This window comes from Crassostrea angulata, chromosome 8 (genome assembly GCF_025612915.1).
Source record: "Crassostrea angulata isolate pt1a10 chromosome 8, ASM2561291v2, whole genome shotgun sequence".
NCBI lineage: Eukaryota > Metazoa > Mollusca > Bivalvia > Ostreida > Ostreidae > Magallana > Magallana angulata.
Genome location: NC_069118.1, coordinates 21,827,866 through 21,846,292, shown reverse-complemented (window position 1 = coordinate 21,846,292; position 18,427 = coordinate 21,827,866). Strand labels below are relative to the sequence as shown.

Genomic DNA, 18,427 nt, shown 5'->3' with positions numbered 1-18,427 from the left:
TACGCAATAACTTTAAGTATAATGAATGACAACACACGCGCCCTAATTGTTATTTTTTAGACGAATAGATATATATTCTGCTTTATGAATCACTCAAATATTGTCAATTTATCATGTTGATCGTTTAAGGAAGATTCTGAATAGGCCCTCAATTAACATAATCTAAGACTCCTATGTCTTGTTACATAGGTTTAAATTAATACAAAAAATAAAATTCAAAAAATTGCCTTCTTTTTTGTTTGTTTGTTAAACATTAATCGTAGAATTCATGCGTAAAAAGAGTTTTTCTGCTGTTTTTTTTCCCGCTAATTAATACCCTTATCAAAAAATTTCGTTTTTGACTACTCATTTTTTGTAAGTGTTTTTGTAATTTTTTTTAATTTTTTATGCATTTTTCATAATGCATTATTAATAAATGAAATGCATGAGGTACTTGCAATGTTTAACATAATTATTTTATGATGACTGGGGGAAGGGGGGCAGAGCGTACTGTACCTGTGCATATAATTAACTTCAATTTCAATTTTCTAAAATTAATTTCCTCCCTCTCACTCAGTTGTTTACATGTTCAGAAAAATGTTTGCATCGAGAAAAGGTGTGTGAGGGGAGGGGCTTGCATGCCTGTCATTTCACAACAATTAAAGGATCGACAGATCATGATTCAAAATACAAGACTTGGTCCTTTTAAGAATTTATCATATCCTGATGTCTTATTAACAATTTTTGTGCAAAAATGAAAAGATTTTCCGGTTTTGATAAACCAAAACAAAACAAAACACCTCCCCCAACACCCCACCCCCAAAGAAACCGTAAACCTATTAAGTCAACCATAAAAAAGCATGATAGCATTTGTAACGTTTACGATATTTACACAGGAGTCAGTCTGCCCCCTCACAGCCAACGCGCCTGCTGAGCAGTGTCATTATATTGGTTATATATCGGTAGCTGTACCGTGCTCACACATGAAATCATGTTTATACATGTACAGCACCCCCTTGCTACACCATTGCCATCACCTAGTTACACTCACACACACACACCCGCGGCGCTCTTCGCGACCAATAGTAGGCGTGGCTTAGTCTGTATTCACAGCCATCTCGTTCAGACGTCTGTACTCGGGAATTACGCTACAAACACAAGGTAAAGTGGCTTTTCTCTCTCTTTTTCTCTCTCCCTTTCAACCTTTCTCTCTAATCAGCAGAAGTGATTTGCGGTTAAATTTCCTAAATTTCAGATACTTTAGGTGATGGTGTCCTAAGATTTTTTATATAACCAGTATTGGCCAATTACTTCCGTAGATTCTTCTAACGCGTCCTTGTTCTGTGTTTTCTGAATACAATGAGTTTGGCAAGGACACAAGGCATTTTGATTATGTATCTATTTAATTCAATATGATCAGCACCAGCAATGCTCTTACAAAAAAAAAAAAATCAATGGACCCTTTGTTCTACTTCACAGCAGCTTCATACTGCTTTCATTTATCATTGTTACAGATTCAGTGATAATATGTCGGCACCGTTGTCTTTCTGCCTTTATAGACAATCTAAACACATTAATATCAGCGAGTTCCTCAAGGATGCCCGAGATCTCGTCTCTCCTTTCACTCCATCATTGACCTACATAAATACATGCATATGTGTTTTTGTTTTGTGTGACGCGTGTGCTTCGATTGATTCCTATTTGAACCGTTTACCAATAATTCCGTTCATTGGCTTCTGTACGCAATATTCATATTAAACAATGAAAACATATAAAGCTTTCAAGATTTAGAGGTATAGTTACAAAATTCCAACGTCCTCGTTAATAAGTTTACATTTCTCAGCGCCCCCTCCCCCCCCATTCAAAACGAAAGCAATCCTCACTATACTGGCACATTGCGTGGGTTCTAAAATAATTGCGGCTTTATTCTAAAAGCCATTTCACACCGTCAGTTATTAGTGTCCACAATGAAGTACTACAATGTAAGTAAGAAATAGATTTTTGCGTATGCACAAGCGAGGGCTGTCTGTCATGATCACTACACATGTATTTGCTATGTAAAGCGATCGATGATGCAGGTCTAGAACTGTCGCTTGATTTAGCTATATAGCTATTCAGAATAGCTTGATTTAGCTAGTTACATGTATATGCAGTTTTTCACAAAATGTTTATGATAAGAAATTGACAAATGTATTTGTAAACTAGTAGATACTATATTTGACTGTATTTGAGAGAGTTTGTAACAATTATTCATGCTTGTACCAATTGCAATGATTTTCATCAGTTATGTTTACTTTAAATGTGTACATACTGTACATAAGTATTTTCTCTTTGTTATACTTTCATGTTAAATACTGAAATCTGATTGGTTAAGACGCAGTTAATAATATTTTCTATTACCCTCAGGGTTAGCAACGCACTTAGCAACGGGTAACATTAAAAAATGTTACATGCGCGAAGATTATGCGCGTACGGTTCGCTGTAGAATTCACGTTACTCCTATATAAAAGCAGTAAAATTTTCTTAAAAATTAAGACATTCAGTATAACAAAATAAATAGTGCCTGTTTGGGAGGATAACAGTTGAAATTGACACCCCTCGACAACCATTGTCAACCTCCGCTTCGCGTCGGTTGACAATGGTTTTCTCGGGGTGTCAATTTCAACTGTTACCCTCCCAAACAGGCACTATTTATATAATAGTGTAACTTCAGTTATGAGAATACCGTTCATCATGTTCATTGTCATTGTCAGTCTAAATAGCTTGATAAAGCTATATGTCTTAATCCAGCTACATGTAGCTATATAGAACTTTTGAATGGAATAGAAATTGAGACTGTTGTCTTTAGAACCATTTTAACAAGAGCTTGGTTTGTGTAGGTGTGTCTAACAGCGATGTGACGTAGGTCTGTCTCTCTCATTGCTAGCCACGTCTCGCCTTAGAGCTAAGACTACGCAATCTGCTCATATTTCACTAGAAACCAGCGTCAATTTTAATTTGTTTTGATGCAAGTTTTAGATAGTTACGTCCTACCGAATGTACAAGGTCTTGCTTAAATGTTTCTATCTTTAAAAATACAAGTCTGGATAGGCATTTTGAGCAACAGATCGTCAAAATCAACCCCCGTTTCAATCCCCTTTCAAGTGATTTACTTATGTTCACAGTCACTGCCTATACAGTGTACCTTTGCCACTACATGTATAGAAAACTTTTGTACTTGATTTTCAGACCGCGGAACATTAACTGGCAAGATTTGAAATATACAGATTGTATAAATTTTACCCTTTACAGTCAAAACATTTTAAAATGGGCGGGAACAAATTAATGCGGACGTTTGAGAAATCATTGGATTGAAACTACAGTTGTATTTTCAACCCACCCGAGCATTTCTAACTTGCTTAGCTATATGATTTGAAGCGATCGAAAACATTTTATTAGTATCAGCAAAGCGATTGATAAACATTTTATATCATTAATAAGTATATAATCAGCAAGTATGAGAAAACCCCAATTCGGGAGAGATTTAACGCAAGGCAAAGCATTCATTGTCCGATGACATCAGAATATAAGTCGTCACAAGTTAATGTATAGTTAGATAAACAATTAACGCGCATATCTATTCGTACAGATATACTTAGCAAAAAAGACAATTTTTATCTGGGTATAATTTTAATTTATTTAATCGGAAATTTAATTATTTTCCTCTGGGAATAAACCCCGTTTCAACAATGGCCCAACTTGATTTCATACTTATTACGATTTGAAGTCATCGGACACAGCGTAAAATATCCCCAAATTTGGATCTTATAAGAAGAGAACTGTCTATTGTTTTAGATATTATTAACATTTTACATAACTCATTCCCCCCCAAATATGCGTTATGTAACCAGTTATCGGAGAAATAGGTCCTAAAATCTGGAATAGATAATTATCGATTTAATGTTCACAATAATCCGCGTTTCTGCCTCCTATATTATTTTGTTTTTTGTATTGTTTATTACCAAGAACCATACGATTCCTATGTATAACATATATACATAAGTAAAGAGTACATCAATGTAGACATTTTTTAAAACATCACAATCTTCAGTCTGCGAGTGTACGTAGTAGCGTCTATAGCAGGATGCATATGTATTACAATAACAAAATGAATTTGATAAAATTGTTATAAAAGTAAACAGGATATGTAGAGTATATTCTCAAAACAAAAACAATATATTTTTATCGTAATTTAGAGCATTTATAAAGGTGTCTGCCCAAATTGGACACTTGTGTAGTAAGTGGAGCTGTCCACAGCCATTGGAAATATGACTGTAGTCCGCACCATTAAAAACAGCGAAGAAAAAGTCTGTTTAATATCAACCCCCACCCAACACACACACACACACACACACACACACACACAATAACAAAGCAGCGAGTAATTCTAGACAAAATACATTGTACATGTATAAACAGGTTAATGTTTACTTAGGAGTTAGTGGCCATCAAATGTCACTCAAAAGAGATTGCAAAATTATTGACACTGACTGTGTGTCTTAATTTTCTCAACTTAAAGTAAGACGAAGGATGAAACCTTTAAAAACAAAAATAACAAAATGGTGATAGGATTATTGAATCTGTCGGGTCACACAATTTTTGATTTATTTGAAGTTTATTTGGCATTTGAACTTTTATGACATATTTAAGTATGTATTGCTGAAGGGCAGTTACATGTAACTCGTCTCATGCCTCCAAAGACGTGCTTACATGTATTATTGTCAGTTTAAATATCTAAAAATTTTCTACACATACATGTAGCATGCATGCGTTAACTTAGTGAAACCAGACAGTATTGCGTGTGTTGCTAAAAATGTCACGAGTGGAATATCGTCTGGCAGTATATTATTCTTTCGTTGCGTTACGTAATGAAGGCGGACTTGATCAGTAATGGTGGAATAGACAGCATTGATTTCCCTACTCATTCATAGTCACTCATTGTTCACTCTTGTGCGTTGTGCAAGGAATAAAATGCTTTAATTTATACATGAATGGTGTGTGTGTGTGTTGGATAAGGAAGGAATCATCCGGTATTGTAAGGGGTTTAAATATCAAAATGGACACATCTGTATTCTATTTTGTTTTCATAAGAATAATTTTACAGAGACGTGGAAGTATCACCGGGGAAAATATGGTGTTTCTATATATCCGGCGACAATAAAACTAAAATGCTTTAGATGGTAAAAAGCACTTTATTTGAACTTTAGGTCGGTATGGGTGATTTCTGGGAATCCAAAAACTACACCCGGAGAATCCGAAACCTAATTCCTCTCTCTCGACAATGGTGTATAACACAATATAAATAAGAATTGAAAACAATAGAAATTAGCACTTAAGCACGAGTGACAAATGTCATAGAGTAAAACTTCAATATGAGTGAGTCAATTAAATCAAAGGTGAGGGTAAGAGTTAATAAAATAATTAAGCAATTATAACTGAAGTGAATTATTGTCTTGTACAAAGGGAAAGGCATATTTATGATTGTTATACTTTCATGTTAAATACTGAAATCTGATTGGTTAAGACGCAGTTAATAATATTTACTATTACCTTCAGCGTTAGCAACGCACTTGGCAACGGGTAACATTAAAAAATGTTACATGCGCGAAAATTATGCGCGTACGGTTCGCTGTAGAATTCACGTTATTCCTATGTAAAAGCAGTAAAATTTTCTTAAAATTTAAAAGAAAGACATTCAGTATAACAAAATAGATAGTGCCTGTTTGGGAGGATAACAGTTGAAATTGACACCCCTCGAAAACCATTGTCAACCTCCGCTTCGCGTCGGTTGACAATGGATTTCTCGGGGTGTCAATTTCAACTGTTACCCTCCCAAACAGGCACTATTTATATAATAGATAACAGTTACTCAAATTTCACTCCATGATAGAAGTATAACTCAGGTTAGAGGGGTCCGTACGACACATGTCATTGTAACAGAAGAATATCGTTTTGTAAATTATAGAACTAATATTTTATATCAGAAATTATAGAAATTACTATTATCTATTCGATTAGATATATATATCTAATTGCAAGTGTGATTGTTTTTCTTAATTGGGGCTATATCGTGTGTCTTTAATATATTCTATTGTTACAATGACATGAATTATCAAGGATTTGTTGGTACATGTACTGATGTAGTGGGGGGGGGGGGGGGGGGGGGAGGTAGTTTTTCATTGTGCATTGCTGTAACAGAAAACCTCCGTCACTAACGTCACTGAAAGATTTTTACCAGTTTCAGCTTCATTGACTACTAAAAGAACTGCCTCCCGCCTTTAAAAAATAAGTAAAGTTAATCATCCATATGTTATGTACATGTACATCGCCGGAAACGGACGACCACACTCATGCATGCACTCACTCAGGAACGACCGAAGAGGCTCTGTACAGGATGGGGACAATTGCAATTGTAAATACCGGATATAAATTCCGGATTTTTTTAAACTTTCGAACTCTCGAACTCTTGATCTCTCGAAGTTTGATCATGGTCCCCTGAAGTTCGAGTTATCGAGATTCACCTGTATAACATATGATTGTCTGGGTGATAATTTAATGCTATTCGTTAACATGCTCTGTTTAAATAATGAGTCTGGGTGTTGATTTCTATATGCATGTGTTGGTGTATATATTCTGTCTATACATTTATTCTGTATGCATGTTTCTGACTGAGTGTATATTTTGTATACACACAAACATTTTTTTTACCATTAAACTGCTTTGTATTTTGAAGAATATTTAAATCAATAGAATCATACAAAGTTAGGGTACATTATGTATATAGTGTATAAGAAGTGTCCAACATTACGTAACAAATTCTGTTAAATGTTCCGAGTCATCTGGAGGGAAGGAACAACACCAGCATAATGGAAAGAGGCCGAGGGGTGTTTTGTGCCGAAAGAGAAAGGGAAAACATTTATGACAGTACTAGTAAAGCGGATATCAGGGTAGTTGGTGGACAAGATATAAATTGATACATCCGTACAGAAGGCAGGTATACCAGGGTTTTCCGGATGTTTGGAACACTCTAGTGTTTTATGGCAGCTCATTAAAGAGGCCAAGAAAGGACAGAAAAACGTTGCAGCAGTGTGGTTAGACCTAGCCAACGCCTATGGATCTTTCTCTCACAAGCTGGTCTGGTCAGCATTGGAGCTATACATAATTATGCCAGGAAATGTACAGGAGAGGGTCAAGAGTTTATTTCCCGAGGAACACAGATCCGGATTTCACCACATCCTGGTAGATGGAAGAGAAAACCACAGGATTATGCATGTATTGAATCATGGGCTCCACGGTCGCTCAGCCCAAATTTCCCGTGAAGTTTCAGTTTTACAGCTAATTTGCAGTACCCTATATTACATACTTGTGAACCCAATTCAAAGGAATCATTAAAACTCAAGCACGGTTATATCAGGTCATCCGTCTTATTAAATAATGATTCTGCATCAGTTAACCACCGTATACATTAATATATAGTTGATTCCAAGCTACCTTCTTGAGAAGGATATGTCATTTGTGTTATAATATTTAATTGCCGAACCTTGTGAAATTTTTTTCGCAGTCTGATTAAAGTCAAACCCTTCCACTAGCTCCTTTATTTTGATGATTCCGTTCCAACATTGACCTCTTTCGAATTCTGGTAAATTTCATAACAGTAGTCATAAAGTTTTGTATCAAGGATATATGGCATTGTCCTTCGATTTGATTCTTACATGTACGTTATTAATATTTCAATGCAACAGATGCAATCCATATTGTTTCTTAAGGTGTTAAGGTCCACCTGCCGATATTGATTCGGATAAAAGTACGTGTACATTATAATCAATTTAAAATCCTTTCACCGTTTTAGAATATCTAAATGTTACAATATTTGACCAAAAAATGTGTTTCAATTTTTTTTTGGGGGGGGGAGGGGTGTAAATATTATTATAATAAAAGCCCCAGCGGGATTCGAACTAATGTATTAAAATTTTACATCGCTGTACCTCAATACAAGTACCATCATGCGCCTAGATACATATTTTTTTGTGAACCATTGTTTACAGTATAAATTAAGGAATGTTTTTGCCCTCCAAGACAGGACAAGAAGTGTGTATTTTCAACTGTCTTTAATTATGGTATATTGAGCAATCATTTCTGTGGACGTCATGCATGATTTCATCAATTTAAATGGGTCAGGTCGGTAGAAAAATCCCCAGGAATTCAATATTCCCTTTTTATGTAAATGGACGTATACCACACTATGGCAACAGAAAGCAAGCAACACTAAGTATAAAACTGTCAAATGTGAAACATTTAAACATTAGCCCGATGAAATTCTTGAACTAATATAGAAGTGTAGGGAAACCTCCATTATCTGTTAGGCGTCAAAAAGTTTAAATGAGTCTCTCTCTCTCTCTCTCTCTCTCTCTCTCTCTCTCTCTCTCTCTCTCTCTCTCTCTCTCTCTCTCTTACTCACACTCTCTCTCTCTCTCTATCACGTGTTTTGAAATTCTTTGTCATTACAATTTTAATAGATCTAATATACTCATCAACATGCCTTCAATTCGATACCTATTTCTCAAAGCCTTTTCAGCATTCATGTAACTGGAACTACACAGAGATATCAAGATTCCAGATATATCTTGATATCTATAAAAGTAAAAGAGTGAGGACATTTATATGTACAATGTATATACAAACTGTACGGTGCGTCTATTATTGATTAGAGGATACCTTGAGCCCACAGATCGACATTGTCGCAAGTCAGTGGTTTTGTGTCCACTCTTTCTTTGTTGAAATTGAATGGACGCAACACCCGTGACTTGCGACAATGCCAGATCGATAACAAAATTATAAAGAGGTCAGGATAGCCGTGGCCATTTCTAAGACCGTAGTTACCTTTTTCAACCGAAGAGCTCTGTATATTGATATATGAAAATATTCAAATTTAAATGCTAAATTATAAGGATTTGTTTTACTATATGAAAGTTAATGGCCAAAAATATCGTGTTTAAAAGTTAAAGGCAGACCAGGTGGTCAATCTGTTGCCTATCCAGTCCCCTTCAGCATTTGTGTTATTTATTTTAATCGCAATGAAAAAAATATATCCCCTGCATGACTATCTGTGAAGGAATAGTTTCATAATTTGGCTACTGTACATGCAGATTGAATTTTTGATGTAACGGACTGGTAAAAAGATGGGTGGATAAGACGTAAAAATGGCTATACACGTCCTGTGGTTTTCTCTTCCATCTGCCAGGATGTGGTGAAATCCGGATCTGTGTTCCTCCGGGAATAAACTCTTGACCCTCTCCTGTACATTTCCTGGCATAATTATGTATAGCTCCTATGCTGACCAGACCAGCTTGTGAGAGAAAGATCCATGAACAATTTACGTAACAAGAAATCTGATGACTTTTAAACAAATCATTGTATTAAATAATATATTTTTAACATATTATCACCGTGTGAAATGTACCCCTTGGACATGACACCTTTTCCCCTGTCACTGGGTTTGAGTGACTTTGATCTAATTGACACTCAGTTTATCTAAGTAATCTGTTAATTGAAGTAACTCTTTATATTTACTATTCTATTATTCTCTATTGTTAAAATTGTGTTTTGTTATCTATAAGTAATTGTTGGCCATGTTTAATTATTCGGCAGTTGGAGAGCGACGGTCAAGGCGCTCGTACCACCGACTCCCGACCTCGCGGAATAATACCGATCGACTTGTACATTTTCCGTGGGTCACAATATCATCGATTTGTAATACCTAAATATGTTCAATACATTGAATGTGTTGATTCAAATTGGCGCATACGTATTTAAACCTCCAAAAAGTGTCATTTTTTAGAACTTCAAGGCCTTTTCTTTTATAGAGTGGGTCTGGGCTCTATATTTTTATGTTAATCTTGAAAAGAGAAAAAGAGAGATGATAATCCACTGTCATACGCAGTTTATTGCATTGTATATGTACATATACCAAGGCAAACATACTCTTAGCATACCCGATATTCCGGCCTATAATCAAGACTACCAGGCGATTATCTTCAGTACTGTAATGCAATAGACTGGGATGTCTTATTTATTTATACCTGTAGTATATTTATACAAATCGATAGCCATAGGAAGCACACATATCTACATGTATATATAAATTATTTACATGGACAGTTACATGTACAACGTCTGTCACATATTCATGTATACACACACAAGAAGTCGTGTGTAATTTGGCTCATTTGAACTTGGTAATACCTGATAAGTATTTATATTCATTTAAACAATAAAATGCTTTATTCGGTGATTCATGCGGGATAAAACGGTGGCAACATTGCAGGAAAAAATGCATAAACCGTATTAGTGCGTTATGTATCTTTTCTGCAGTGATCGCTACCTTCATAACCCGCATTAATCAGCAAAGAAAGCATTTTATTGTTAAAATTTACATCTTTCTTTTAACAAATTAATATGTTTATGTTAAAAGTAAACAAAATTCACTAAATTACCGTAAATGTACATTAGTACGTTAGATGAAAGAAACAGTCAAATCGCCTCCTAATGGAATTTGAGTTTGACATCATCATGATTATTTCGTTCAGTCCGTGATTTTTCTTTAGTCTCTGCAGGTTTCGACCAATCAATAAAGGGAGCGTGTAGATTTCAGTTCTGTCAGTTTCAGTCGCTGAAGGTTTTGACAAAAGATATACGGTGCGTGTGGATTTCAGTCTAGCTTTTTCCGTAGAGCTATAAATTAACTCTTAAGTTTCCGTAAAAAAAATAAGGGGACATCATACGTATTACTTCAACTTCGCTAGCTAAGGGCCGCTCCTCTACAACTAGCAGAGTCCATCGTAAACCCTTGGTTAGCGAAGATGTCATTATATGTAAACATATTTTAAGTTATAATTTGTTAGACTGGCTGCACGTATATGTTTTCATATGTGTAACTTTATAATTTTGTTCTGAAGAAACCTATTTATTTCGAAATTTGCGTTTTTGCTATGCTTGTATTTTAAAGGCCCCACATGTAGCTTGGTTGGCTAGCTGATCAATAGATCTCTGTTATGAATGGACATTTTTCGAATTACAGTATTCAAATTGAAAGTATATTAATTTTTTCTGATATACAGTGACTTTAAAAGAGATCGATCAACATTAATAAAAGTAAATAGAATAGATGAACGGCAAAGTTCGTTTTGAAGGTGAAGTAGCAGGTTGTCTCTATCAGATTGAGCCGTATTATTACGTCTACTATATGCTTTGCACCTTCCTCCTCAAACATCTAGGTTCACAATTTTAAAAATTTTATTCAGGGAAAATAGAAAACATGTGGTATTATATATATGGTATTATATATTGTATTGTATTATATACATTGTAATAGGATATCGTTATTTCAAATTCTTAAAAAAAAAACACCAAAACAAAAAATTACAAAATTGTCATTTCAGTTCATGATTTCATTTGACCTTTTAGCACTTTTTGCCCAAGGTTCGTACAACCAGGAAGATTTGTTGTGCAGCTAATGAACAACGTGTAAAGTTTACTTGTGCTTTTTTCCACATTTATCCACAAGGGATCTTTTTACATGTACGTTGTATATCAGTTCCTCTTTACCGTGTTCAAACTTAAGTGTTTATGAAATGTAAAATTTGATGGAGGAATAACAATAGTTATCTGAAAGTTTTAAACTGCCAGTCGGAAGGTAAGCTAATGTGTTTCACTGTATTATTATTTGCGATATGTAAGATACGGTAACAGTACTTGATTTTTCCCCCTAAAGTTGCTCGAGTTCCAATTTCATTCCCTTGACAAAAATGTTTCTAGACAAAAGAAGTGGTTTTATTATACTTGTGTGCTGCAAATCAAAATTTTCATAATCCATTCAAGATTTGTAAATTATAAAAACACTTCATATATATGTATATGCTAAGTGTTTTTATTTATAAATGCACACGTTTATATAAAGAGCGAGACTGTGCGTATATTTTTTGTTATTTCCGCTGTATTGCATGCTAAAACTTAAGATAATGTACGCCTAGTTAAAGTTTGTACGATATACATGTATAATCAACTCACAGCCCCCAGCACAACTTGACAGTGCGAGCATGTAACACGTGACAAAATGCATGTGTCTGTGAACCCGTTCCGGTCAGTACAGCTGTAAATATCCCCTCAAGCGTAAAGTGGTAAACTGACCCGAGGTCATGCTTGCTTGCAAATAATCAGTAGAGGGACGAGAGAACTGCTCTCGGAGTGAACAGCTGTGATTTAAATAGTGAGGTTGAAAAAAGTGTAGCAGCGGATACCGAGTTTCCTTTTTATGTTAAGGTTCGTATTTTATGAAACTGAAATGTATATTAATTGACGGCATTATTTTATTGTTTTCTGAAGTCTCGGACCCTTTCTGTGTTGCTGTCCGTAACCTGGTAACGAGATACAGATATATTGTCTTAATCTGTTAATATTCGTTTAAACATCTGAACGTCGTTAAGAGAAAACCATTGACAATGACATACATGTATGTAAAGTATTACGATTAAAACATTCTCTCTCTCTCTCTCTCTCTCTCTCTCTCTCTCTCTCTCTCATCATCATGACATGCATCCGTATGTGGTAAATACACACAGTTGAGAGAGTATGTATATTATTAAGTACAAGTCACTTTTATGCATGTATATAGCGCGACATCCGGCTAAAGTTAAAATAGTCGTATTGTGTGAAGCAAAGTGCATAATGAAAGTCTATTATTGAAAACTGTTAATGGTTGTAAAGATATTTCATAGTTCCCCTCTATAGGGCCTCATTCAAGAATTTTATATCTGGCCTGAGTGCGGATACAATTGATCGTCTGAACTTTAGACATTTAACTTTTTAAAAGAATCTAATTTATGCTAAGTACATGTACCAATATATCGAATTTCTATATGTTGAGGAAAGCATATTGACACAGAGTATCTATGTACACAGGTCTTTCTATGTTGAACGCTTGATTGACATAAACAGTATTCTTGCATAACACAATCCAACCCAAATGTTCTTGATTTCATGGTTGGGTATTTTGTGGAACGACAAAACAATGCCCTGAATGGAACTACAAAATATATAAATAGTTAAGAATCAACCAAAAAACAAACAAACAAACAAACAAACAAACCCATGGGCGTTTCTTAAGATGATTTAAAACCCAGACGTAATTTTTAAAGAGATAGAGGAGCACATAAAAAGTAAAGGGCGATGTTAAATGAGAGTTGGATATCAGAACCGGTTTCTCTTTTAAAGGGACTAGGACACGATTTGAGCTCAAAAGTTTAAAATTTGATTTTCCATTTTTAAAGTTTGAAATAGTCAATATTGGTATTCTTAATGTTTTGTCAAAACTTGAAAGTCAGATATTGAGTTATAAGCAAGCTACAGAGTTTGACATTCTTTGTTTTGTAAACAAAGCTCGAGTCTTATTATTGTTTACATATGTGGTTTATTGGTATAAGTTTCAATCAAATGTTGCTTTCTTCTGCTGATAATATTATTTATGAACACATTGAATCAGTTTACTTTGTTTGCCATGAGTCATTTTGTCAAAGAAACGGTAAATCCACACTTTACATTATTTGTAAACAAATAGAAGACTCAGCTTTGTTTACATAAACATGAATTCTTACCTCTGTATCTCTCTTATAACTTGACTTCTAACATTCAAACTTTGGACAATCGTTTAAAATGCGCAAGTAAACCATTTCATACATAAAAATTAAAAAATAAAATTTTGATATAAAATCGTGTGTAAGTCCCTTTAAAACTAAAAAAAACAGTGCTTAGGAACTTGAATTGAATTTTTAGCGCAATAATTAGATATACCATGGTGTTTAACTTTTGTTTATACAGCTTGACAAACTGCCCAGGGTTAACTTTGTTTAAGTGTGAACCCCCACTTACCCAAGAACAAAAATACTGAATAAAATGTCACCATAAAAAAGAACCTTACATGAACTAGTCTAAAATAAAACTAAATCAACTGAAGTGTATTTAATTACATTTTTCAAAGTACTTGAGAGTAATTAATTACATTTAAACAAATCAATGTAATTGTATTGCAAGTTATTGATAATATTAGCAATGTATTTTGAAAGTATCTGAATAAATTACATTTCAAAGTAATTGAATACAACTCTGCTAAGGGAGGGCTGGATGGACAACAGCTGGGGGGGGGGGGGGGGGGGGGGCTGGATGGACAACAGCTAAGGGAGGGCTGGATGGACAACAGCTAGGGGGGGGGGGGGGGCTGGATGGACAACAGATTACCTATCAGAGTCCAGCCCTGTGTTGAACTTTTGAAATGCTTTTTTTTTAAAACCATAAACTGATATCAAAGAAACGATCTTAATATTTTATTTTTAAAACTTGAACATTTACCTACATCTTTATAAATACATAGCTCTTCATATAAAGGAGGTAAATACAGTTTAAAAATGGACAAGACCATCGAGCCCTCATAAATATTGAATTCTTAAACACAACCGTCCCCCCCCCCCCCCCCCCCCCCAAAAAAAAGTTCTTTTTCACAACGATTAAGTTTTATGTGTACCCGCACTTTGTTATTTTAAGCATATCGGACCATTCTTTACCAAATGCATTTTGAGAGGGGGGGGGGGGGTTAATCGTGAAATACATGTGTCCCGCCTTTTGAGGGAGTGAGAGAGTATACACGTTTGGTAAAACTGAATACTTATTTACAATATCGATATTATGAGAATTATAAACTTGTTTTTATTTGATAGCGAGTTGAATTGACGGTTGGTTATGACATTGGGTTAGCTTCGTGATTCTGAAATTTGATACCATTTATTGTCATGGGTTTGCAGACACACAATATCGTGCGGTAATCGGATATAGAAGGCGACGTATCAATTTGATATGCCGCAGATGGTGTTTTTTTTTAATATGTCTATTCAATTGCTTGTATATTTCAAAAGAAATCTCGCAGTATGGAGTTGCAGTTTTCCAATAAGAAAAAAAAATCAATGATATTGTTCAAATATCAGTTTTTGTAATAAACAAAGAAAACATCGTTGAGAAAATTGTTTTTTTTTTCTCTTCACCTTTTCACGGCTACTAGGTGACATGCCCCCTTTTTAAAATCAATTTTCGATGTAGACGACAAGGGATCAGACAAAGGGAAACTCCATAAGACCTTCCATTGTGCATTTACAACTGAGTATAAATTGAGTTTCATCTAGTTGACGAATCACACATACACAATCTGTTTTAAGCTATTTGTTGAATATTAAATCAAGTCTAATTTCCTTTTAGATAAAATGAGTGGGACGTCGCCCAGGTATATCAAATTGGCCTTGGCTTTTGGTTTTGGAGTCGCCACGGTCTATTTCGTTAGCCATTGGTACAGGGATCCCTCAGTGTTCGGTCAAGATACCGGCGCTGGCCCTCAGCAGCAACAGCGACAGCAGCAAAAGCCGATTAATAACAGACAATCGAGTGGTCCGTCTCGTTCGTATGTGTTGGCAACACAAGCAAGCGCACCAATTCAGAAGAAACAAACCAAATGTGGCGAAACCGACGATGATTTTAAGCTTGCGGGGAACGAAGGGGTCAAACCTTTGACAGAAAGAGTGGCCGCTAAATTCAGGAGCAAGGACGCCTCCTGCTCATATTCATATAACTTTAAAGCGAATACGCAACTCACTCCAGAGGAAACAAAGGGAAAACAAGAGTGTCTCCGGACTTGGGCCGCCGATCACAAGAAAGGGGCTGGGGCATTCTGGGCGGGGAACACCCAATATGTACGTCACACACATCACACGTATCTAAATGCAGACAGTGTAGTGTTCGATATAGGCGGAAACAAGGGGGAAGACGCAGATGCCATGATAAAAAAGTTCCATCCGGGGAACTACGTCATTTTGGAGCCGATAAAGACTCTGTATTCAAATCTTGTCAATATGTTCAAATCTGACAATAAAATAATCTTATACAACTTTGGCTTGGCAAGGAAAAACGACAAAGTCTATGTCAATGTATTGGGTCACGGTGGTGATGCGACATCGATTTTCGCCGGAAACGATCACGGCGGAAATTGTTTATTGCGTCTCGTGAATACTACTCACTTTCTCCTACAAATGGGCGTGCCTTGTTACGAAGTTGACTTAATCACTGTGAATTGTGAAGGCTGTGAATTCGAAATCATGGAGGAACTAATAAACAGTGGATTGATTAACCAATTTCGACACGTGCAATTTGCCACCCACCCTACATTAAAGCACCTTCAAAAACCAGCGGAAAGATACTGTGAAATACAGGAAAGGCTAAAACGTACACATGTTGTTACATATCAGTATAAATGGTGCTGGGAGTCTTGGAAGAGAAAAGATTTAAAGTGAAGAGATCCCAGTGGTTAATCATGGGCATTTCAAACGTTATTGGGATCATACAGATTCTATGGAGGGTTGGGGGAGCTCAAGGTTGGGCCAGCCCCTGACCAATATTTTTTTTTCTTCATGATATCAACGAACATCTGATTATCTTTTATTCTTACATATCCTTTATTTATAATTTTGAAGAGTCCAAATTAATATTACATCATACTACAAATGCTACAACAAACTATTCTGTTTGAGAAATACTGTTCTCCAATCCGTCTATTTGGGTTGAAATTCAGATTTCTGGAACTTGAAATCCGTAATTTATTTGGGGACCGGGAGAAAAGAATGGGTTGAAACCTATATCGTGAAATGTACAAACCTTGTCACGCATTGTAATTAATTTTCATAGTCTATAACATCAACAAAAAGTATTTTGTGCAAAATAAATGAATTTTGATAGAGTGCTAAAAGGTTTTAAAAAACCTTTCAGCACTGTGCATTTTGCAAGCTAATGTGAATGTGTGTATGATTTGATGTTTTGGATGCAAAGGTCAAAAGCAGTTTGTTTGCTGACATTTTATAATTATCGTTATCCATGTTTTAGTCACTGATAATCTTTGAACTCTTGATGTGTGATGTTTAAGCGAAATCCATATATTTTTCATCAACGTATTTACTACTACATGTATATGAACGAACAGCAAAGCCATAAATGTTGCAATATTTATACATAATGTCAGAGAGCAAAATATGAGATTAAAAAAAAATGCTGAAAAAAACCCAAACATTCTAAATTCAAGAAAACTTTAACTGTGACATGTGCATAGTACATGTTCATTAAATAATGTAAAGTGTAACGAATCATTGAAGTAAATGTACGTTTGAAACCAGTACATCGTTTCTCAACCACAAAAAGTTTTTGAGATAAACAAAGTAAACATCATATAATCCATAACTGCCTTATAATTATATGGGCGTGTTCATTTGGAGGGTACATTGATTATGTACTTTTTAAAGTACATCGATTATTGAGTCTTTGAGAATGAAAGTGCATGTTTGAATGGCAATGTGACATTGTGTTTGAAAGCAATGATTGTAGATCGTGAAGTATTTTGTCTTTAAAATTGTCATTTCTTTGTAAAATATTTGATATCTTTCTGTTTAGGAAGAGAGAACAATAAATTGCTCTAAATAAATACTATCTTCTCTGAATTTTGTATATTTTAAATCAGTTACAGGTTCACTGCATTCCAATTCCATATTGTAAACCATCTGGAGTTAAGGTGGATCTCTACACCAAATAAGTGTAGGAGATTTTTGTTGCATGCATTTGTTACTAATACTCGGCACAATATTCAACAATTATAGACCTCAAAATACAATACTCTATTTTCTAGAGAATTTTCAAAATATCAGTCTGGTTCCAGATAACCCCTTATTTATCAATTTTTTTTTATACATTTCTGTTTTAAAATTCTTATGAAAGTGAAATGTCATTAATTTTAGAAATAAAAGACAAAATCACCATGAATGAAGTTTGTATGATTTTTATTGGAATCCACATAAATATGAAACTTAAATATAAAAAAAATTCTTTTAAGGCAAACTGCTGGACAAAATCCCACAAAAATCTGAAAATATAAACAATATTCATTGGTTAACAGGATGAAAAAAAGAAATTGAATGAAATTGAAAATTTGAAGAAAATACTTCATTATTGCAAAAATCTTGGTATGAAAGATCCTGTTTAAGAGTTGTCTTTCTTTATTTTACATGGTCTCAAATATCTTGGGACCATTTTTTAATTAAAGCTGACATGAATTCATAAAAGCATTTGGTCGCCATATTAGTTTCGATCGCTCCTCTACTGCCACTGGGGTATATATACCGGTTGAGAAAGTTACGGTCGGTTGCTTTTCGATCGAGGCATTCACGTTGCGCGGACTTCTAAATGCATGAACTACACATTGTACATGTAGTAAAATGTAGTAATAAAGAATGAAGAAAACAACAATCAATGAAATACAAAATATATTTATTCTTTG

General features: G+C 34.9%; 1 protein-coding gene across 3 annotated transcripts; it reads left to right on the top strand.

Moving 5' to 3' along the window:
* The first annotated feature begins 983 nt into the window (after window positions 1-983).
* On the top strand, window positions 984-17,578 carry LOC128158602 (uncharacterized). Of its 3 annotated transcripts, none has more exons than XM_052821523.1 (2): window positions 984-1,140; window positions 15,316-17,578. In XM_052821523.1, exon 2 carries the CDS (start codon window positions 15,321-15,323, stop codon window positions 16,398-16,400), a length of 1,080 nt encoding a protein of 359 aa, XP_052677483.1. In that variant the 5' UTR covers window positions 984-1,140; window positions 15,316-15,320; the 3' UTR covers window positions 16,401-17,578. The 3 variants fall into 3 exon arrangements, with proteins under 3 accessions (XP_052677483.1, XP_052677484.1, XP_052677481.1); XM_052821524.1 differs by lacking the exon at window positions 984-1,140 and adding an exon at window positions 11,553-11,710; XM_052821521.1 differs by lacking the exon at window positions 984-1,140 and adding an exon at window positions 12,138-12,336.
* Window positions 17,579-18,427: the final 849 nt, after the last annotated feature.